Here is a 24,091-nt window from a genome sequence, read left to right on the forward strand (position 1 = left end):
TACCAGTGTTTAACTGTAATTTGCAACACACTTATTTACAAATGAATGCTGAGAAAAACAGTCAGTCATTAATAACTTTCTTTAAAAAATAGCATTCTGTCTGCTTGACAACTACTACAATTCCGTATATTTCATAACAGCTGATGACACTCTTCTTTTTCCATTTTCCTCTCTGCATTGTTCATCCAAGAATTAAGTTGATTAAGTATCATTTGTGTATTCTGTTAGACAAGCAACAAACTATATTGTACTTCAACTTGGAATTTTCTTGAGTTAACTGATTTCTTGCTTTTATACTTTTTAATGATGAAGGGTCGTTGACAAACAGGGAATTATCTCTGTCACTGTTGTCCTAACAACAATTATAAAGACATTAAGGGAAGTTATACATTATTTAAAAAATAAATGACAATCAATCTCTGTTTATTATGGAAATATTAAGATTTACACACAAAATAAAAGATGTAACAATGAAAGTAAATAGTCACTGTGGGGGGAAAAAAATAATCCCATGAGTTCTCTAAGGATACAACACTGAGATCTGTTGTAATGCCCACTTTGCTCTTTCATTCTTTTATCTATGAAAATCGTATCTGTGCACTGTTACAAGGCTTTGGTTCAGTTGTGATGTCATTTAAACTGCCCCCCTCCATCCTTACAGACAAAATAATCTCAAGCACAAAACCAACATGTTCAGGTGACACACACCATCAAACTAACATGGGAAAAATAATAACTGCCATGTTTCATTGTGTTATAAATCCAGAATGTGTTCAGCTTTTTTCCCCCTTTGCAGCAATGAGGGCATTGCATCTTCTCTCTCTCTCTCTCTCTCTCTCACACACACACACACACATTCACTCACTACAGTGTAATGACTTTTTCACCTCATACACACAAGTTGCAAATGAGGTGTGCTGTACACAGAAATGGGCAGTAAGGCAACTTTCACAATAAAACATATCAGACTTTATGGACACATTTTAAGATGTTGCAACACATTTCCTCTATCGGAGAAAACAACACACACACAGGTGTGAAATTGAAAGACATAAAAGGAGGGAGGACATACCAGATCCCCACTAACAAATAAAAATAAGTACAATTTAACACTTGGAAAAGTATAACATGACAAATATTGAATTAAGTGTATTACTGTTTCACAGCTTCAAACAACTTACAATGAAAGACTTGCTTCTTAAAAACACTTTTACCTTCATAAATTTGAAAACTTGTTTCACTTTATGATACATCTGGTATTAAGATAAGCTACATTTGTTGAAACCTTTTCAGAAATAAATTTAGCACCATTGCAAACAGGTCTGTGACTTCAGTATCTGTCTGTCTATCCCAGACCTCACACACAGTCTACCGAATACACCGCTTTGAGGCCCACGTCACGTAGGGTTTCTACTCTCGAAAGTTCACCACAACTAGTGTAAGTCACGTTACGTACGCAATGCCTCGACACAGAGTTGTGCCCTCCTCCGGAAAGGAGAGACGAGTGTTCCTAAATGATAGAACACACGGTGGACTGAAAAAGAGGCAAACAGTTTTCTTAATTAATTAACTTGTAAATCAAAATTTATCAAAATAAAAAATGTAAACCTGACTGTAATTCTAATAAAAATTTCACTGTGTCATTCAAAGCTTTACCGACACAATAACCGCTCGAACGGTTCCCGCAGGCGTAACGTCAGATGCCGCCCCGTCATACGCTGTATCTTCACGTGTCTATGGGGGGGACGAAGTGGTGATCCAATTTGTGTACTAGATCGTTAGCGAGGCACCGTCGCAGGTGAAGCAGACTTCTGGAGACGCAGCTGGAGAAACTGAGTACGGAGCCAGAGATCCAGGGCACACAAGACTACCTGCGAGCCACAGTTCTCCGAGGACTCGCTCACAGTCGTACCCGCCCGTCCCAGCTGTAATATTAGTGAGGCTCTGTCACCACATCCTTGCCAGATTCATTTCTCTGCGAGTGACAACGTCTTACTGTGGGAAGTCCTCGGGGGTGGTACCGACTTTCTGGGGTCCTGGATATCACACCCATCAGCCATTCGCCCTGGTGAGCTGTCGTTTGTGAGTCATTGTCGAAGAAGAGTTTCTGTGATTGAAAATAACAAGAAAGGTTAACTTATTTAGCTGGTATGCTCGAGTCCTGTCTGCTGTCATATTTTAGATATGTATCGAAATGGTTGTGCAATTGCTAAACGCAAATACGAAACAGAAATCCATTCAGGTGCTTACTGGATTACATACACACCTGTGCTTAGTGATACGATTGTGTGTGTGTGTGTGTGTGTGTGTGTGTGTGTGTGTGTGTGTGTGTGGTACGGATCGAACTTCTGTAATGAAAAGACAATATTTTGTAATGTTAAAGAAGTTGTCAAAGAAGAAATGCGAGTGCAGTAAGGTAGCATTTATATTTTGTCCACCGTGCAAGAAGAAATTTAAGTTTTAAATGTTTGAATGACCAATTCCATGTAAAAATGTACAATGTGTCATGAAAAATAAATGTTTGCGAACCTATAACAACAAGTATAAACAGAATATTAGGAAGCAAAAATGAGACCAAATAAAAAAGTAAATATGACGGTTAACGACACATTGAAGGATGAGAAAAGAGAAAGTACATTTAAACCAATTGTTGTTGTTGTGGTCTTCAGTCCTGAGACTGGTCTGATGCAGCTCTCCATGCTACTCTATCCTGTGCAAGCTTCTTCATCTCCCAGTACTTACTGCAGCCTACATCCTTCTGAATCTGTTTAGTGTATTCATCTCTTGGTCTCCCTCTACGATTTTTACGCTCCACGCTGCCCTCCAATACTAAACTAGTGATCCCTTGATGCCTCAGAACATATCCTACCGACCGATCCCTTCTTCTAGTCAAGTTGTGCCATGAATGTCTCTTCTCCCCAATACTATTCAGCACCTCCTCATTAGTTATGTGATCTACCCATCTAATCTTCAGCATTCTTCTGTAGCGCCACATTTCGAAAGCTTCTATTCTCTTCTTGTCTAAACTATTTACAGTCCATGTTTCACTTCCATATATGGCTAAACTCCATACAAATACTTTCAGAAACAACTTCCTGACACTTACATCTATACTCGACGTTAACAAATTTCTCTTCTTCAGAAAAACTATCCTTGCCATTGCCAGTCTGCATTTTATATCCTCTCTACTTCAACCATCATCAGTTATTTTGCTCCCCAAATAGCAAAACTCCTTTACTATTTTAAGTGTCTCATTTCCTAATCTAATTCCCTCAGCATCACCCGACTTAATTCGACTACATTCCATTATCCTTGTTTTGCTTTTGTTGATGTTCAATTAATTGAATAAATAATAATATAGAAAAACATTAGTTGCTACTAACCATATAGCAGAACACAACAAAAAGACTGACGGAAAGTGAACTTTCAGCCAATAATGTCTTCATCAAAAATAGACCATACACACATACATTCCAACTCACACACACATGACCATAATCACTGGCAGCTGGAGCCAGATTGCTAGCAGAAGCATTTCATGGGAGAGGCAACCAGGTGGTGGGGGTAAGGAGGAAGCTGAGGTCGGGAGAGGGAGGAATAGTAGGGTACGGCTGGAGGACAGTGAAGGGCTGCTGGGGAGCACACAGGGACAAATTGGAGAGAGGGTATGGCAGCTAGGTGCAGTCGGGAGGTTAGACGGAGGGCGGGGGAGAGGGGACAGCGGAAAGGAGAGAAGTAAAAAGACCGAGGGTGCACTGGTGGCATAAAGGGCTGTATAGTGCCGAAGTGGAAAGAGGGAAGAAGACAAGGGGGCTCAGGACAGTGAATAATGAAGGGACGTAGGAGGTATTGCAGGGAGAGTTCCCACCTGCACAACTTAGAAAAGCTGGTGTTATCGGTAAGGATCCAGATATTCTGCTGAGAAGCAGTCACCGAAATGAAGAACGTCGTGTCGGGTGACACGCTCAGTAACGGGGTGGTCCATCTGTTTCTCGGCCACAGTTTGTCTGTGGGCATTCGTGCAAATGAACAGGCCGACGGCTGCCGTGCCGTCATAGAATGCAGCCCAGTGGCTGGATCTTAGCTCGTACATCGTACAATTTGTTTCACAGGTAGCCCCGTTTGACGAGATAGGCGATCTTTGTGTCAGGACTGGAGTAGTCGGTGGTGGGAGGACGTACGGAACAGCTCTCGCATCTAGGTCTATTACAGGGATACGAGCTGTGAGGCGAGGGGTCAGGAGCGGGGGACGCGTAGGGACGGACGAGAATACTGTGTAGGTTCGACGGACGGTGGAATACCACTGTGGGAGGGGTAGTGTGTGCGACATTTCTCATTTCGGGGCACGATGAGAGGTAGTCGAAACTCTGGGGGAGAATTAATTCGGTTGCTCCAGTCCCGGGTAGTACCGAGTCACGAGGTGGCTGGACGGTGGGACTTTGAGAGTCGGTGGGTGACCGGAAAGACTGGCACGCGAGATCTGTTTTTGTAGAAGGTCGGGAGGGTATTTGCGGTCTACGAAGTGTCAGTGAGACCCTCGGTATATTTCGAGAGGGACTGCTCGTCACTACAGATGTGACAGCCACGAACGGCTAGGCTTTACGGAAGGGACTTCTCGGTACGGAACGGGTGGCAGCTGTCGAAGTGGAGGTATTGCCGGAGGTCGGTAGGTTTGATACGGGCAAAGGTCCTGATGCAGCCTTCTTTGAGGTGAAGGTCAATATCGAGGAAGTAACCCCTCGCCTGGTGGCTCACATCACTGTACCAGACCTAGGCGCAAGACCTGTCCCGTACATCCTCCCACCACCACCTACTGCATTCAGATCAGAAACATCACCTACCCCATAAAAGGCAGGGCTACCTTTGAAATACGTTTTTTTATAGATTTAGAAAAGGCTTTTGACAGAGTTCAGTGGAACAAGCTGATGGATATCTTGAAGAGGAAAGGAGTAGATTGGAAAGAGAGATGACTGATACAGAATCTATATTTACGCCAGCAAGTAAAGATAAGGATTGGAAATGAAATGTTAGAAGGAAGCAGCAACGCACGAGGTGTTAGACAAGGTTGTTGCCTTTCCCCACTGTCGTTTAACGTATACCTCGAAGAGATTACTGCGAAAAGTTTAGAGGGGGGAAGAGGAAAACGTATTGGTGGAAAGAGAATAGAATGTACAAGATTTGCTGATGACACGGTATTAGTGGCAGAAAGTGAGCGGACAGTGAATAACATGCTCAAAGATCTGAATGAAGCTTGTGTGGAATATGGGATGCAAATAAACACAGCAAAAACAAAGAGTATGGTCATCAGTACAAGACGCAGACTGTCCAATATTAAAAGAGGACAATCTACTATTAGCCAAGTAAGTCAATTCAAATATCTCAGAAGCGCAATAACTGAAAACTTGAGATGTCACCAAGAGGTGAAAACCCGGATTGCCATAGCGAAGGAGGCATTTAAGAGAAAGAGGAGACTCTTATGTGGCAAATTAGATAAAGGACTAAGGAAAAGGCTTGGCAAATGTTTTGTCTGGAGTGTGGCACTATACGGGGCAGAAACACGGACACTGAGACGAGAGGATGAAAAAAGGTTAGAAGCATTTGAGATGCGGAGGAGAATGGAGAGAATAAGCTGGATGGAAAGAGTGAGTAATGAAAGAGTATTGGAAGGGGTTGGTGAGAGAAGATGTCTGCTGAAAGTTGTAAGAGAAAGGAAAAAGAACTGGTTGGGACATTCATTGAAAAGGGAGTGCTTGCTATTAGATGCTTTGGAAGGATTGGTTTGTGGGAGAAGACTGAGAGGAAGAAGGAGATACAAGATGATAGACGACATAAAGGGAAGAGGAAATTATGCAGACCTGAAGAGGGTGGCAGAAGACCGGACAGCCTGGAAAACGACCATGTGGAAAACTGCCTTTAGGCAGAACACTGATGATGATGATGATGACCTTTGAAATCAGTCACGTGACGTACAAGCTAAGCTGCAACCAATGTGCTGCATTCTCCAAGGAACAGGCTGTCCATCTGCACGAATGGCCATCAACAAACTGTGGCCAAGAAACAACTGGACCACCCCGTCATCCGACACGACACTCCTCATTTAGGTAACTACTTCACAGCCTGTGCCATCCGGATCCTTCCCACCGACAACAGCTTTTCTGAACTGCGCAGGTGGAAACTCTCCCTGCAACATAAGCAACGTTCCCACCTCAACCTCCGTTAGTCACTGTCCTTACCCATCTGGGACCTTCCCTGTTCCCATTCCAGCAGTACACAGCCCTCTATTCCACCACCACACCCGCAGTCTTTTTACTATTATCTTTTTCTACTACCTAACCTCTCAACTGCACCTCTTCCCTGTATGCTCACTCAAGCAGCACTTTACCACCCTCCACCACCTACCCCGCTATCTCTCCCCTTCCCTACTGCAGCATCCTCCTTACCCCCACCATCCCGCTGTCTCTCGTGCGTGTGCGCGCACGTGCACGTGTAGCTCGTCGGCCAAGAGCTCACTTTCCGGGAGTCTTTTTGCCGTGCCTACCTGCGACTCGGCGTCCCCACTAGTAGCGACTATCCTTTTCGTAACATCGTTACATTACATCCTGAATTTTCCATTGTTTAATTGAATAAATAGTCATTTTAATAAAGATAAAAAAATATGACACACACTTGGATTCAAACCCACCATCTTCAGCATACCAGCTCAATGGCTTAACAGCCATTTTGAAAACTATCATTATTTTAAATGGTCCTGTGTATCACAAGAAATTCCTTTTTGCCTACTGCTCACAAATGAGGGCTTGCCAGGGTAAATGGCTGTAGGGTGCGATACCTGGGACCCTAACCACCACTGTAGAGGCAGTTTCAAAAAACCAGTCCAACAACACAGTCTGGGGACCTCCCACCGTTAGCACTCTCCACAGGTTCCCACACACCGCAGGGCTAAAATCACTCGTCTTCGTCAACTGAGACATTGTCTGTGCACATTTCTTTAATGACAGATTTCCAGGAGGTCGAGTCAGAAGAGACAATTACTTCCCCTCCACACTTTGTGTTCCTTATCCAGACGCTGTAGCCGAGCAGTTCTAGGCGCTCCGGTCCGGAACCGCGCTGCCGCTACGATCGCAGATTCGAATCCTGCCTCGGGCACGGATGTGTGTGACGTCCTTAGGTTGGTTAGGTTTAAGTAGTTCTAAGTTCTAGGGGACTGATGACCTCAGATGTTAAGTCCCACAGCGCTTATAGCCATTTGAACCAGATACTGTACGGTTTCTACAACAATATCCAGCATTACGCCCGAGAACCGTTCGAGCAGAAATACCTGGCACTTTATACCATCAGTGTATATGAAGTGTGATAAAAAAGTAATAGATTTCTTTTTAATTTTGCAGGCTTTATACATCCCATTTTCAAACTCTTTTATATTGTTCATACACATGTTCCTGATGTATATTTGCATTTTCAACTGTTTTGAATATTTAGTTTATTGTTGACAGTCGAAGAGGTCGTGTGTGTTTTAGCGTGCTCAGTGAATTTTTACTCTCAAAAAAGGTGGCTCAAAACAAACTGCATTTAATTTTGCTTGAAAAATGTAATAAAGTGCAGCATCGCATTTGAAATGTCGACTGTGGATTTTGGCAAGTCTACTACAAGTAAGACGAGGGTTTACAAGTGATTTTAAACACTTCAAAAAGTGTCGAGAAGACACTGAAGGTGACGACTGCCCCGGATACCCCAGCACGTCAATTACTGATGACAATGTAGAAGACGTAAAGAAAATGGTTCTGGATAATCACTGTATTATCATCCGAGAGGTTGCTGATGATGGCAAATCTTTTGCTACACCAAGCAATTTTTTCAGACGTTTTGGGCACGAAACATGAAGCAGCAACGTTTGTTCCAAAATTGTTCAATTTCAGCCAAAAATGACACTGCACAGCAATTGCTGAATGAAGCTGACAATGATCCAGAAATTCTAAAGAAGACTATAACAGATGACGAAACATGAGTACAATGGTATGATGTCGAAACCGAGGCCCAATCTTCCCAATGGAAACTGCCTCAAGTCTGTCTAGAAAAAAGTTTGACAAGTTTCATCACGTGTGAAGGTTCCCACTGTTTCTTCAGTTACAATGGGATAGTACATCAAGACTTCCTGCCTTACGGTCGTACAGTTAATAAGGAATACTGTGCGGAAGTTGTGTGCCACTTGCATTAGTCGGGCCAGAATTGTAACAAAACCACTCATAAAAACTGCTCACAATAATGCTCCCCCTCACAGCTCAGTGACTGTTCACGATATTTTTGCAAAAAACAAAACTGTTAAGTTGTCCGAGTCACCGTATTTGTCAGGCATGGTCCCCTGCAGCTTCTTTGAATTCCAGAGGCTTAACAAAACCACGAAAGGATGTCATTTTGCCACCATTGGTGAGATAAAAACAGAATTGCTGGAAGAGCTTAACACCGTACTGAAAAGTGAGTTCCAGAAGTGCTTCCAATATTGGTAAATGCACTAGCACAAGTGTATTGTATCTGAGGAGGATTACTTTGAAGGGGACAAAGTAGTAGTTGATGAATAAAAAAGATGCTTCAAGCCTTTCACGGGTGCATTTTTTGTAGCAACTCGGTGAAGATAATTTTTTTGCTATTCTATTAGAAATGTGATCAACTGGCTGTATTTATTTTTTGATAATTTTGTGATTTAGGACCTAAAACTATGGTGGTACATATATCACCACAGCACCTTTGTGAAGTATTAAAACTGGTGGTAAATGGATTTCCCACTTCCCTTGTGTGTGTCGTTCTGTGTAGCCATTACACGTAAAAAAATAATGAACAGTGTTTTCTGCTTTTATTTTATTTTTTACCGATATTAAAGTTTACTTACGACAATGTGAAAACAATCCTTGAAACTTTACCATGCAGAAAAGGTATGAGCTGACACAGGTCACAGTAATGTTTATTGCAGAAGTGAAGGAATGTGTTCAGACAACAGTAGTGATCCCACAATAAACAGAAACTGATTGTTGTAGCACTTCTCATACACCTTGTGCTGTGTACTGTCAGAAGATGTCAGGCATAGACAGCGGTGGTAAAACATATTCCCATAAGCTTTGGGATACCCCTAAGTTGGTGGTAAGTATGCTTCCCGAGGACCACAAATGACAGATTAATTTTGTGGTAAGTACACTTCCCAAGCTCCTTCCAGAAACTACAGTGCTGGTAACCATACTTCCCAATAACCATTAAAACATATACTTCCCACAGTTCAGAAGGCTATATTTCACAACAAACAAACTGCAGCTTGTGTAGCGGACTGCCACTAGATGCCAGGAGTATAAAGAAGTGGGACAGATATTCCCTTAAACCCTGTAAGGAAATACGTTTAGTGGAAAGTAAAACCCCCCTTGGCCCGCCAATGGGTAAAGGAAAATAAAAATGGCCATCACTTTTTGATCACACTTTGTATAACAAAAACATGGTAGAGAGAGATGAGAATACACAAAATGTCGTCTCAGCCTGGTGCTGTAGGGAGCTGTATCAGATACCACACCATTAATAATACACATGAATGTGTTCCAAAGTAGGTACACATTTTAAAGACCTCATCTGACTCTTGGCATCATTAGCTGGAAGTATACTCAATCACAGTATCAAAAAATTAATACAACATGCACTTGTCAAGTTCTGTGGACACCTGTCAAACTGTGTGCTAAAAATTATCAACTCATAAATGTTTAAAGCATCCCATCATCATGAGGATAAGCTGTTGTTCAAGTAAAAACTTTCATCAACTACCAGCCTTGATCACACACCTAGTTATGATCTGCATGACACACTAGTAGGCAGTCAAAGGTATTTATTCAAACAGCAGTTTATTGAGGTGTTCTTTATACGTGTAAAAAATACTCACATACACAAACACGGAGAAATGCAGAGAAGTGCCGTGTAGCTTTGCTGAAGCAGATTTGTCTGCTTTGAAATGTCGAGCGTTTTAATGTTTACGTCACAATGCAATGGCACGAAAAACAAGCATCGAGGTTTATTACAAATTGCAGTAAATGGGGAATACTTGCAGTGTTGCTCCAATTGTACAGAACAGAAACTGTGAACAGAGAATGTCTGACCGCTTCAAATATTTTTGCAACAAAAGAAACTGTCAGCAGTGTATCAAAGTCGCAGCCTCAGCTGGTTAGTTTAATGACACGCAACCGTGAGGAACTGCAACAAATATTGGCACAAATTAGTCAGTTACTTATGTGAGAGATGTTATGAGAACTAGTGATTAGTAAGGACAATTTTGAAAATGTCATTCATGACAGCAATCCACAACTTCCAATGACGGTTATAACACGTGACAAAACACGGATATACAGCTATGACGCTGAAACTGAGGCCCAGTCGTCCCGGTGGAAACTGCCCAAAGAGCCGAGGACGAAAAAAATTCAACAAATGAATCTTTGCTTCAAGGAAAAGCTTAAACACCCTTACTGTCACCAATAACTTCACCTCTTGGAGGTAAGTACTGACTTTCTATGCCACCCCCTTATATTTTAACAGTTTTCCCTATCCGTGGACAGTCTGTGCTGCACAAACTGAGGAGCAGAAGAAATCAGCCCCAGATGACAACTGCAGTGGATTTCACCCCCAGACGTCACTGTGCTTCACTTTTCTGCACAGCGAAACATTCGGAGGAGGAGGACTCGCTTACCGTATTTACTCGAATCTAAGCCGCACTCGAATCTAAGCCGCGTCTGAAAAATGAGACTCGAAATCAAGGGAAAAAAAATTTCCAGAATCTAAGCCGCTCCTGAAATTTGAGACTCGAAATTCAAGGGGAGGGAAAAGTTTTAGGCCGCACCAACAAATCGAAACAAAGTTGGTCCATTGTAATATGAGACACAATGTAGGTCGAAAGAATGACGATACAGCTACAGTAATTTGGTTCGAGTCGTAAGCTTAGCAGTTAAGCTTTACCAGGTAGCCATTGCTGTGCGTCAGGCGCTCCATCCGTATTTATACGGGTACCCTTCCTTTTTCACGTGCTTCGTCTGGTTTGAATCGATTGCTTATTTTGCTATGATCTGATAAGTGTCGTTTTCTTTGTTATAGGTGTTTACGTCACTCTAAGCTGAAAATGCATTACTGTACTGTGTCGTGCATTGTTTGTCGCATTTTGATAGCGCGTGTTGCTTGCGGCATGGCTTGCTTATGTGCGCGCTACCGCCGCTTGCAATTTTTAAGAGGGAGAGGGAGAGAGAGAGAGAGAGAGAGAGAGAGAGAGGAATCATCTCATTAGCAAAACAATGGAAAGAGACTGCTATTTTTTGTTACTTACACCACTGCTTTCTTTGATAATGATCAGCAAGAACCAAATAACAGACTGTGTATGATAGAAGATGTTCTGAACGAGAGTGTAGCAAAAAATTTCTCCGTTTGTAAATCTTTGCAGGCGTTTCTTTAGTACATTACATTCTGCACAGAAATTAGAGTCATCTTAGATTTAAAAATCTAGTCAGTTGCCGTGCTTCATTTCTGACTGTATCACTATTAGCCATAAGAATAATACGAATATAAACATGACACGATACGTATACTCTTCCGCATTTACTGTTGTCTCACTCTAGTTTCGTAGTTTATTGGGCAGACAGGATTTAAATGAGATAGCAGCAAACACGAAAGAATACATGGCAAAATGTTTATATTCATATTATTCTTATGGTGAAGAGAATACTGCATGTGATTCACAATTCATCAAGTTCCTATTAGCAACCATCTCTTCTCACAGGTAGGAAAAAATTCAGAACGTAGAGTTGGCCATATTGACAAACATCCCAAACAGTCTTGCCAGTCAGATTTTCCTAGTACAATGAAATGCTGCTACATTCAAAGATGAACAATACGGAATTTGTATTTACTTCGTCGGATAATGTACGAAAATGCAGTGGTCGAAACTCGGGGCGGAGAAAAAAAGCTCGTCTTCCACCTTTTTTTTTTTAATGTATTTACTGACACAGGTTTTGGTGCCAGTATTTATCTTTGTGCCTACAAAGCATACCTGTGTAGCGCTACATATATTCGACGGCAGAAGTTAGTTGTGGCGGCACCTTCCAACATTTTTCAGAACTTCCGCTCGCTTTGCACTCGATTCTAAGCCGCAGGCGGTTTTTTGGATTACAAAAACCGGGAAAGAAGTGCGGCTTAGATTCGAGTAAATACGGTAGTTCTGTTCGTACATCGACACCCTCAAAAAACCTAAAGCTTGTCACCAGATCTGACCATTAACTAATGCTCTGCAATCCAATGTCGTGTGTAGACAACTGCTGAATTGTAAGCCCTGTATCAGCCACCAGACGGCCCAGACACGGTAGTGGTATCAGGCCACCGGAGGAAGTGCACCGTGTTAGCGACTACTGCACTACAAGACACTAACAAAAACTGCTGAAAAGAATGGATGTTACAATCACTAACGATGGCTGTCACTATACATAGTGTAAATCTCTCTCCAAATTTTTATGTATTGAAAGATATAAATTACGAGGATTTACTTTTGACAGCCCAAACACATTCAAACTTTGTAAAAACGACATAGTTCAGACAAAATTAAGATCTGTTCAGAAAAGGATGAGAAAAGATTGTTAGATGCTATGACAGTCTAATCTGTGATATAGCACAGTTAATGGAATAGTAAATGGCTGAGCTGTCACACTGTGGTGGTGAAAGTTTGTGGTCAAGCGATTTGTGAGCACGTGAAGGAATCTCCGAGACTCCCATTAACGAGACACGGCAGGATCCTCGAGGAGGAGGAATAACTCGACGATTTCCTGTGATGCGAGAAATGAGTCTCTCTCTCTCTCTCTCTCTCTCTCTCTCTCTTTTTTTTTATTTTTTTTTATTTTTTTATTTTTTATTTTTATTGTGTGGATGACAGTGTAGCAGATTGTTATGTTCACAGACAACATTAAAAAGTCTCCTTAGGAGACGATCAGCCCACACTCCGCTGTAGAGTGAAAATTTCGTTCTAGAAACATTAAAAAGTATCAAACACGGTGCTGAGATATAACCGAGAGTGAATAAGGGAAGAAGGAATTCGACTCACGATAAAATGTCATCCTCGAATTCGATACCTGTTCCACATGTGATATTTATTTGCAGCCTTCAGTTTTTTTTAAGTGTATCTGCTATGGCATCAACATTCCCCAGGATAGTTTCACTTAGGGAAGAGAATTTATCTCGCTTGGGGGGGGGATATCCAAATTATCACGAATCTCGTAACATGCTGAAATGTGCTGTCCTCTTCCTCCACTGGATAAGAAAATCAATGTACTGTCTGTGTAAGAACTATTCCGTGGGTGTACAGGTAGGAGGTTAAGCTGCCCATCACTAGCAGCAGTTTTCACTGTCTGAAACGCAGCTGTTAGGTGCACGAAATGAATGGTAACAGGTGACAGTTGCCTGTATAAATATGCAACCTTAAATTGCTGCACACTTGGTTCATTGCCAGATCATATGTTCAAAATTAACATATGGCAAAAACAGTAAACACAGTCTCGGTGGTAATCAGAAACAAATGAGTTTTATAGCTTTCCACTGAATAAAGCTGTATTTACGCATCTACTGACTTAATATATGGCTTGCCTTGAATAACCTTGTATTCAAAATCATAAATGCTTAGTTGGGGGAAAGGAACCACAAACATGAACAGAACAGTTTTCGTTATATGGTCTTACAGACAAAATAAAATAAGTAATACATAAACACAGTGCATTCCACAATATTCTAATGAAAACACAATTTTTTAACTTTACACCAACCACAGACAAAACTATAGCCCCAACACGTAGAGTAATTCCTAGCATAAAATATGGAGGTGTCAGTGCTTGTTTGGGTGTGTATAACAAGCTGAACTGCAATTGGAAACCTACTTTCCACTGAAGGAATAATGGACTACTTGACATACTGATATAATGAAGGGAAATTTAGATTGGAAACTGTAATAAATGATGTACTTTCCAACACATATGGCAGCTGGTAGATTATAAATCTAGGCAAGAACAATTTTATCTTCCAACAGGACAGTTCTTCTAGGTGTATACACTATCACAAAATACTATAACATAGTTCCTGTACAACACTTCAAAAGAGCTAGAGATAATCTCCTGCTTTAGACATGTTTGAAATTTGTGTAAAGCTTTACTTAGCTTGCACTAAAAGCACTCATACTGCAAATACAAACTACAAATGAACTAACTTTCAGAAGCCTTAGGCAAAATATCAACAATGTAGACACTGATACCAATGCAATCAAATAATAAATGCTTCCAAAGAGTATTTAGAAAGAGGAAACGACATATATTTATGAAGGTGTCTTTTAAGTTTTCTGTGCCTTAGTTTCTAGATAAGAGTCACAATTTTGAACTTTCAGCCTTCTCTGTTTGTCAACACTGTCACAGTAATTCACCACCTCACGACCTTCGATGTCAAACTGTCACCGAGTCAGATTACTTTCTTCATTTTTCCAGAAATGTTCATTCAATGTTACTGCAAGAATTTGACCGCAAGAACTAATAAAAGAAAAACAGAAAACCCCAAGTGTTCCAGAACTTTTTGAGCGCCTAAAGTGGATAACTGATTAAAGTTTCATTTTATATGATATTATGTTTCATTTTTATTTTGCATATTCTATACGTAAAGGAAACACTACAGCATCTACAGTCTGCAGAATACACAGTGATTTATCACCTAAACAAGATCCAAAGCTGTAATATCTAGGAATCGAACCACAGTCTACAATTAATTCATGTGAAGATAGAGCACAGATAAGTCAGTACGGAAGTAATCAGATAAGGCTAGAACAACAATAAAAACCCATTTTTCTCCCTGATGTACATATAGAATAAGCCCAAAAAGGGTGAGATATCATAATTATCACACCCGCAATACTAACCTACAACATTCATTGTAAAATGTGCTTTAGTTTCTAACATATTTGAAGAAATTTGCATTACCACCATTAACCTGCTTTTAGCGAATAATACTTCAGTGTCAACAAGATTCAAAAGGAAGTACCATTTTTGAGTTGACATAAAAATACATCAGAATAAAAATATTTTGGTAGGACAGGCCTATACATAAAACACGGCATATAACTTAACGATAGTCTTGCTCAATAAAATTTATATCAAAACCTCAGTAGTGCTGTCATACATTCTTCATATTAGATAAAAAAAACAGGTCTGCCACAGTTATATGATGTAGGTCTCCCATTTGTAAATGATGATTCACATAGACATTTTACATGTAATCCGTCCTACAAATACATTTTTGTCATCATGTAGGCCTAAAAATTAAACTTCCTACCACAACTAGTCATCATCTATAAAGCATGTTCATTAGAGGCAACTTACGGCAGTAATATGAATTTTTTCCACTACGAAGAAGAGCTACTAGTTGATAACTGCCTCAAAATATGGGGGTATTCAAAATTAAAGCAGGTCTGTTTTATTCAGGATTCCAATACACCATATTATTCCCAACTCTGTCGGCTACGAAACAATTTTTCAACACAATCTCCGTTCAATGCGACAGCCTCGAACCACCTTACTGGGAGAGCCCGTACACCGATACAGAATCACTCTACCGCTCGACACGGGAGCCGACATCTCGCTGCATCGATAATCTCCCCATCGTCTGAGTACCATTTCTCAAACAGTGCATCCTTCATCGACCCAAACAGACGGAAGCCGGAAGGCACAGTGTGATCGAGGAAGAACAGTCCGGCGATTTGTGCAAGTCCCTGCGTTGCCACGGACGAGGAGAAGTTTGTTTATATTTTTGTGGCGACAAACGAGCAGAAGTCATTTCTTCAGTTTCCTGAGGGTAACACAATGCACCACCGAGTTGATCGTTGCACCGTGAAGGAGAACATTAAACAGAATAAAACCAAACGAGGGAAAATCCAGGACGGAATGTAACAACATCATGAAAAGGAAAGTTACCACTCACCATATAGAGGAGATGCAGAGTCACAAATAGGCACAACAAAAAAAGCTTTCCGCCCATAAAGCCTTTGGCAAAAATAGACAACAAGCACATGCACACACTCAACTGACACACACATGACTTTGTATGAGTGGCATTTGTGTGTGTGTGTGTGTGTGTGTGTGTGTGTGTGTGTGGTTTATTTTTTTTATTTTTTTTTTTTTTTATGAAGGCCTTACGGGCCTACCGTATTTACTCGAATCTAAGCCGCACTTTTTTTCCGGTTTTTGTAATCCAAAAAACCGCCAGCTGCTTAGAATCGAGTGCAAAGCAAGCGGAAGTTCTGAAAAATGTTGGTAGGTGCCGCCACAACTAACTTCTGCCGTCGAATATATGTAGCGCTACACAGGCTCGCTTTGTAGGCACAGACATAAATACTGGCGCCAAAACCTCAGCATCAGTATAAAAAAAGGGGGGGGGGGGGGGGGAGAGAGAGAGAGAGAGAGAGAGAGAGAGAGAGAGAGAGAGAGAGAGAGAAGGTGGAAGACGAGCTTTTTTTTTTTCACCGCCCCGAGTTTCGACCACTGCATTTTCATACATTATCCAATGAAGTAAATAAAAATTCCGTATTGTTCATCTTCGAATGTAGCACAATTTCAATGTACTACGAACATCCGACTGGCAACACTGTTGCTAATAGGAACCTGATGAAATGTGAATCACATGCAGTATTCTCTTCACCATAACAATAATACGAATATAAACATTTTGCCATGTATTCTTTCGTGTTTGCTGCTATCTCATTTAAATCCCGTCTGCCTAATAAACTACGAAACTAGAGTGAGACAACAGCAAACGCGGAAGAATATACGTATCGTATCATGTTTATCCTCCCCCCAACAACCATGGACCTTGCCGTTGGTGGGGAGGCTTGCGTGCCTCAACGATACAGATAGCCGTACCGTAGGTGCAACCACAACGGAGGGGTATCTGTTGAGAGGCCAGACAAACGTGTGGTTCCTGAAGAGGGGCAGCAGTCTTTTCAGTAGTCGCAGGGGCAACAGTCTGGATGATTCACTGATCTGGCCTTGTAACACTAACCAAAATGGCCTTGCTGTTCTGGTACTGCAAACGGCTGAAAGCAAGGGGAAACTACAGCCGTAATTTTTCCCGAGGGCATGCAGCTTCACTGTATAATTAAATGATGATGGCGTCCTCTTGGGTAAAATATTCCGGAGGTAAAATAGTCCCCCATTCTGATCTCTGCGCGGGGACTACTCAAGAGGACGTCGTTATCAGGAGAAAGATAACTGGCGTTCTAGGGATCGGAGCGTGTAATGTCAGATCCCTTCATCGGGCAGGTAGGTTAGAAAATTTAAAAACGGAAATGGATAGGTTAAAGTTAGATATAGTGGGAATTAGTGAAGTTCGGTGGCAGGAGGAACAAGACTTTTGGTCAGGTGATTACAGGGTTATAAATACAAAATCAAATAGGGGTAATGCAGGACTAGGTTTAATAATGAATAAAAAAAATAGGAGTGCGGGTTAGCTACTACAAACAGCATAGTGAACGCATTATTGTGGCCAAGATAGACACGAAGCCCACGCCTACTACAGTAGTACAAGTTTATATGCCAACTAGATCTGCAGATGATGAAGAAATTGATGAAATGTATGACGAGGCAAAAGAAATTATTCAGGTAGTGAAGGAAGATGAAAATTTAATAGTCATGGGTGACTGTAATTCGTCAGTAGGAAAAGGGAGAGAAGGAAACGTAGGTGAATATGGATTGGGGGGAAGAAATGAAAGAGGAAGCCGCCTTGTAGAATTTTGCACAGAGCATAACTTAATCATAGCTAACACTTGGTTCAAGAATCATGAAAGAAGGTTGTATACATGGAAGAACCCTGGAAATACTAAAAGGTATCAAATAAATTATATAATGGTAAAACAGAGATTTAGGAACCAGGTTTTAAATTGTAAGACATTTCCAGGGGCAGATGTGGACTCTGACCACAATCTGTTAGTTATGAACTGTAGATTAAAACTGAAGAAACTGCAAAAAGGTGGGAATTTAAGGAGATGGGACCTGGATAAACTGAAAGAACCAGAGATTGTACACAGTTTCAGGGAGAACATAAGGGAACAATTGACAGGAATGGGGGAAAGAAATACAGTAGAAGAAGAATGGGTAGCTTTGAGGGATGAAATAGTGAAGGCAGCAGAGGATCAAATAGGTAAAAAGATGAGGGCTCGTAGAAACCCTTGGGTAACAGAAGAAATATTGAATTTAATTGATGAAAGGAGAAAATATAAAAACGCAGTAAATGAAGCCGGCAAAAAGGAATACAAACGTCTCAAAAATGATATCGACAGGAAGTGCAAAATGGCTAAGCAGGGATGGCTGGAGGACAAATGTAAGGATGTAGAGGCTTATCTCACTACGGATAAGATTGATACTGCCTACAGGAAAATTATAGAGACCTTTGGAGAAAGGAGAACCACTTGTATGAATATCAAGAGCTCAGATGGAAACAGTTCTAAGCAAAGAAGGGAAAGCAGAAAGGTGGAAGGAGTATATAGAGGGCCTCTACAAGGGCGATGTACTTGAGGACAATATTATGGAAATGGAAGAGGATGTAGATGAAGATGAAATGGGAGATATGATATTGCGTGAAGAGTTTGACAGAGCACTGAAAGACCTGAGTCGAAACAAGGCCCCCGTAGTAGACAACATTCCATTAGAACTACTGACAACCTTGGGAGAGCCAGTCCTGATAAAACTCTACCATCTGGTGAGCAAGATGTATGAGACAGGCGAAATACCCTCAGACTTCAAAAAGAATATAATAATCCCAATCCCAAAGAAAGCAGGTGTTGACAGATGTGAAAATTACCGAACTATCAGTTTAATAAGTCACAGCTGCAAAATACTAACGCGAATTCTTTACAGACGAATGGAAAAACTGATAGAAGCCGACCTGGGAAAAGATCAGTTTGGATTCCGTAAAAATGTTGGAACACGTGAGGCAATACTGACCCTACGACTTATCTTAGAAGAAAGATTAAGGAAAGCCAAACCTACATTTCTAGCACTTGTAGACTCAGAGAAAGCTTTTGACAATGTCGATTGGAATACTCTCTTTCAAATTCCGAAGGTGGCAGGGGTAAAATACAGAGATCGAAAGGCTGTTTACAATTTGTACAGAAACCAGATGGCAGTTATAAGAGTAGAGGGGTATGAAAGGGAAGCAGTGGTTGGGAAGGGAGTGAGACAGGGTTGTAGCCTATCCCCGATGTTATTCAATCTGTATATTGAGGAAGGGGAAACTACAGCCGTAAATTTTCCCGAGGACATGCAGCTTTACTGTATGATTAAATGATGATGGCGTCCACTTGGGTAAAATATTCCGTAGGTAAAATAGTCCCCCATTCTGATCTCCGGGCGGGGACTACTCAAGAGGACGTCTTTATCAGGAGAAAGATAACTGGCGTTCTACGGATCGGAGCGTGGAATGTCAGATCCCTTCATCGGGCAGGTAGGTTAGAAAATTTAAAAACGGAAATGGATAGGTTAAAGTTAGATATAGTGGGAATCAGTGAAGTTCGGTGGCAGGAGGAACAAGACTTTTGGTCAGGTGATTACAGGGTTATAAATACAAAATCAAATAGGGGTAATGCAGGAGTAGGTTCAATAATGAATAAAAAAATAGGAGTGCGGGTTAGCTACTACAAACAGCATAGTGAACGCATTACTGTGGCCAAGATAGACACGAAGCCCACGCCTACTACAGTAGTACAAGATTATATGCCAACTAGATCTGCAGATGATGAAGAAATTGATGAAATGTATGACGAGGCAAAAGAAATTATTCAGGTAGTGAAGGAAGATGAAAATTTAATAGTCATGGGTGACTGGAATTCGTCAGTAGGAAAAGGGAGAGAAGGAAATATAGTAGGTGAATATGGATTGGGGGGAAGAAATGAAAGAGCAAGGCTGGCTCTGAGCACTATGCGACTTAACTTCTGAGGTCATTAGTCGCCTAGAACTTAGAACTAATTAAACCTAACTAACCGAAGGACATCACACACATCCATGACCGAGGCAGGATTCGAACCTGCGACCGTAGCGGTCATGAAAGAGGAAGCCGCCTTGTAGAATTTTGCACAGAGCATAACTTAATCATAGCTAACACTTGGTTCAAGAATCATAAAAGAAGGTTGTATACCTAGAAGAATCCTGAAGATACTAAAAGGTATCAGATAGATTATATAATGGTAAGACAGAGATTTAGGAACCAGGTTTTAAATTGTAAGACATTTCCAGGGGCAGATGTGGATTCTGACCACAATCTATTGGTTATGAACTGCAGATTGAAACTGAAGAAACTGCAAAAAGGTGGGAATTTAAGGAGATGGGACCTGGATAAACTGAAAAAAACCAGAGGTTGTAGAGAGTTTCAGGAAGAGCATAAGGGAACAATTGACAGGAATGGGGGAAAGAAATGCAGTAGAAGAACAATGGGTAGCTCTGAGGGATGAAGTAGTGAAGGCAGCAGAGGATCAAGTAGGTAAAAAGACGAGGGCTATTAGAAATCCTTGGGTAACAGAAGAAATATTGAATTTAATTGATGAAAGAAAATATAAAAATGCAGTAAATGAAGCAGGCAAAAAGGAATACAAACGTCTCAAAAATGAGATCGACAGGAAGTGCAAAATGGCTAAGCAGGGATGGCTAGAGGACAAATGTAAGGATGTAGAGGCTTGTCTCACTAGGGGTAAGATAGATACTGCCTACAGGAAAATTAAAGAGACATTTGGAGAGAAGAGAACCACTTGTATGAATATCAAGAACTCAGATGGCAACCCAGTTCTAAGCAAAGAAGGGAAGGCAGAAAGGGGGAAGGACTATATAGGTTTATACAAGGGCGATGTACTTGAGGACAATATTATGGAAATGGAAGAGGATGTAGATGAAGATGAAATGGGAGATATGATACTGCGTGAAGAGTTTGACAGAGCAATGAAAGACCTGAGTCGAAACAAGGCCCCGGGAGTAGACAACATTCCATTAGAACTACTGATGGCCTTGGGAGAACCAGTCATGACAAAACTCTACCATCTGGTGAGCAAGATGTATGAGACAGGCGAAATTCCCTCAGACTTCAAGAAGAATATAATAATTCCAATCCCAAAGAAAGCAGGTGTTGACAGATGTGAAAATTACCGAACAATCAGTTTAATAAGCCACAGCTGCAAAATACTAACACGAATTCTTTACAGACGAATGGAAAAACTAGAAGAAGCCAACCTCGGGGAAGATCAGTTTGGATTTCGTAGAAATACTGGAACACGTGAGACAATACTGACCTTACGACGTATCTTAGAAGAAAGATTAAGAAAAGGCAAACCTACATTTCTAGCATTTGTAGACTTAGAGAAAGCTTTTGACAACGTTAACTGGAATACTCTCTTTCAAATTCTGAAGGTGGCAGGGGTAAAATACAGGGAGCGAAAGGCTATTTACAATTTGTACAGAAACCAGGTGGCAGTTATAAGAGTCGAGGGGCATGAAAGTGAAGCAGTGGTTGGGAAAGGAGTGAGACAGGGTTGTAGCCTCTCCCCGATGTTATTCAATCTGTATATTGAGCAAGCAGTAAAGGAAACAAAAGGAAAGTTTAGTAGGTATTAAAATCCATGGAGAAGAAATAAAAACTTTGAGGTTTGCCAATGACATTGTAATTCTGTCAGAGACAGCAAAGGACTTGGAAGAGCAGTTGAACGGAATGGACGGTGTCTTGAAAGGAGGATATAAGATGAACATCAACAAAAGCAAAACGAGGATAATGGAATGTAGTCAAATTAAATCAGGTGATGCTGAGGGTATTAGATTAGGAAATGAGACACTTAAAGTAGTAAAGGAGTTTTGCTATTTAGGTAGTAATATAACTGATGATGGTCGAAGTAGAGAGGATATAAAATGTAGACTGGCAATGGCAACGAAATTGTTTCTGAAGAAGAGAAATTTGTTAACATCAAGTATAGATTTAAGCGTCAGGAAGTCATTTCTCAAAGTATTTTTATGGAGTGTAGCCATGTATGGAAGTGAAACGTGGACGATAAATAGCTTAGACAAGAAGAGAATAGAAGCTTTCGTAATGTGGTGCTACAGAAGAATGCTGAAGATTACATGGGTTGATCACATAACTAATGAGGATGTATTGAATAGAATTGGGGAGAGGAGGAGCTTGTGGCACAACTTGACTAGAAGAAGGGATCGGTTGGTAGGACATGTTTTGAGGCATCAAGGGATCACAAATTTAGCATTGGAGGGCAGCGTGGAGGGTAAAAATCGTAGAGGGAGACCAAGAGATAAATACACTAAGCAGATTCAGAAGGATGTAGGTTGCAGCAGGTACTGGGAGATGAAGAAGCTTGCACAGGATAGAGTAGCATGGAGAGCTGCATCAAACCAGTCTCAGGACTGAAGACCACAACAACAACAACAACAACAACAACATCATGTTTATATTCGTATTATTCTTATGTCTAATAGTGATACAGTAAGAAATGAAGCACGGCAACTGACTCGATTTTTAAATCTAAGATGACTAATTTCTGTGCAGAATTTGATGTTCTAAGGAAGCAGCCGCAAAGATTTTCAAACGGAGAAAAATTTTCACCTAACTCTCGTTCAGAAGTTGTTCTATCATACGCAGTCTATTATTTGGTTCTTGTTGATCATTATCAAAGAAAGCAGCAGTAACAACAAATAGCAGTCTCTTGCCATTGTTTCGCTAATGAGATGATTCCTCTTCCTCCCCCCCCCCTTTTTTTTATTTTTTTATTTATTTTTTTTTTTTATTGTAAGCGGCAGTAGCACGCACAAAAGCAAGACATGCCGCGAGCGGTGACGGGCCGTAAACACGCACTATCAAAATTCAACAAACAATGCATGACGCAGTACAGTAATGCATTTTCAGCTTAGAGTGACGTAAACACCTACAACAAAGAAAACGGCACTTATCAGATCAAAGCAAAATAAGCAATCGATTCAAACCAGACGAAGCACGTGAAAAAGGAAGGGTACCCGTATAAATACAGACGGAGCATCTGGCGCATAGCAATGGCTACCTGGTAAAGCTTAACTGCTAAGCTTACGACTCGAACCAAACTACTGTAGCTGTATCGTCTCTCATTCGACCTATATTGTGTCTCGTATTACAATGGACCAACTTTGTTTCGATTTGGAGGGTGCGGCTTAAAACTTTTCTCTCCCCTTGAATTTCGAGTCTCGAATTTCAGGTGCGGGTTAGATTCGGGAATTTTTTTTTTTTTTCCCCCCTTTATTTCGAGTCTCATTTTTCAGGTGCGGCTTAGATTCGAGTAAATACGGTATCTGCAACTCAGCATCTATGCTATATGGTGTGTGGCAACTTTCCTTTTCTTAATATCATTACATTAAACAGAATAACCAATTTAGAGTCCCAGGACCCATCACCACGACTTCAACGTCAGCTTCGAACTTTTTCTTCGCGAGAGGTGGTGTGGCGCTACTCCACAAGTTGCCACTTCGTTTCCAGTTCAAAGTGGTGAACACACATTTCATCGTCCGTGACAGTGTTCGACAAAAAACGTCACAGTCTCATAATGCACAAGAATTGCGCACAGATAGTCATTTGTTGCTATTTACGGTGTCCTGTTAGGAAGTGAGGAACTGAGCGGGCACACACCTTCGAGTGCCTCAACCGGTGGGTCCACACTACTAACAGAGACATCCAGTTGTGCAGTGAGGTGTCCAACTGTGATCAGTCCATCATCTCGAATGAAAGTGTCCGCACGTTGCAACACTGTCAGAGTCACAGGTCTGTGTGGCCGGATGGCACATGGGAGATCAGACAGGTCTGCGCGAGATTAGATTAGATTAGATTAATACTTGTTCCATAGATCATGAATACGACACTTCGTAATGATGTGGAACACATCAGGTTAATAAAAGATGTCTGTACAAGATATTACATTACACAAAATATTGCATGACACTAATGTTTAAGTTGTTGTTGTTGTTTTTTTCTTTTTTTCTCTCTCTTTTTTTCTTCCCCTTCCCCCCCC

The 24,091-nt window shown here is 41.1% G+C and overlaps 1 protein-coding gene across 2 annotated transcripts in view; it reads right to left on the reverse strand.

Moving 5' to 3' along the window:
- Positions 1–406: 406 nt before the first annotated feature.
- The window catches only part of LOC126215381 (protein spindle-F), a 157,222-nt gene continuing 133,537 nt past the window's right edge, over positions 407–24,091 (reverse strand). For both annotated transcript variants that reach the window (XM_049942076.1, XM_049942075.1), the window contains exon 8: positions 407–1,534. In XM_049942076.1, the coding sequence (XP_049798033.1) occupies positions 1,511–1,534 (24 nt within the window). In that variant the 3' untranslated portion in view covers positions 407–1,510. The remainder of the gene's footprint in view (positions 1,535–24,091) is intronic.

Source organism: Schistocerca nitens, chromosome 12, assembly GCF_023898315.1.
Source record: "Schistocerca nitens isolate TAMUIC-IGC-003100 chromosome 12, iqSchNite1.1, whole genome shotgun sequence".
NCBI classification, from domain to species: Eukaryota; Metazoa; Arthropoda; class Insecta; order Orthoptera; family Acrididae; genus Schistocerca; species Schistocerca nitens.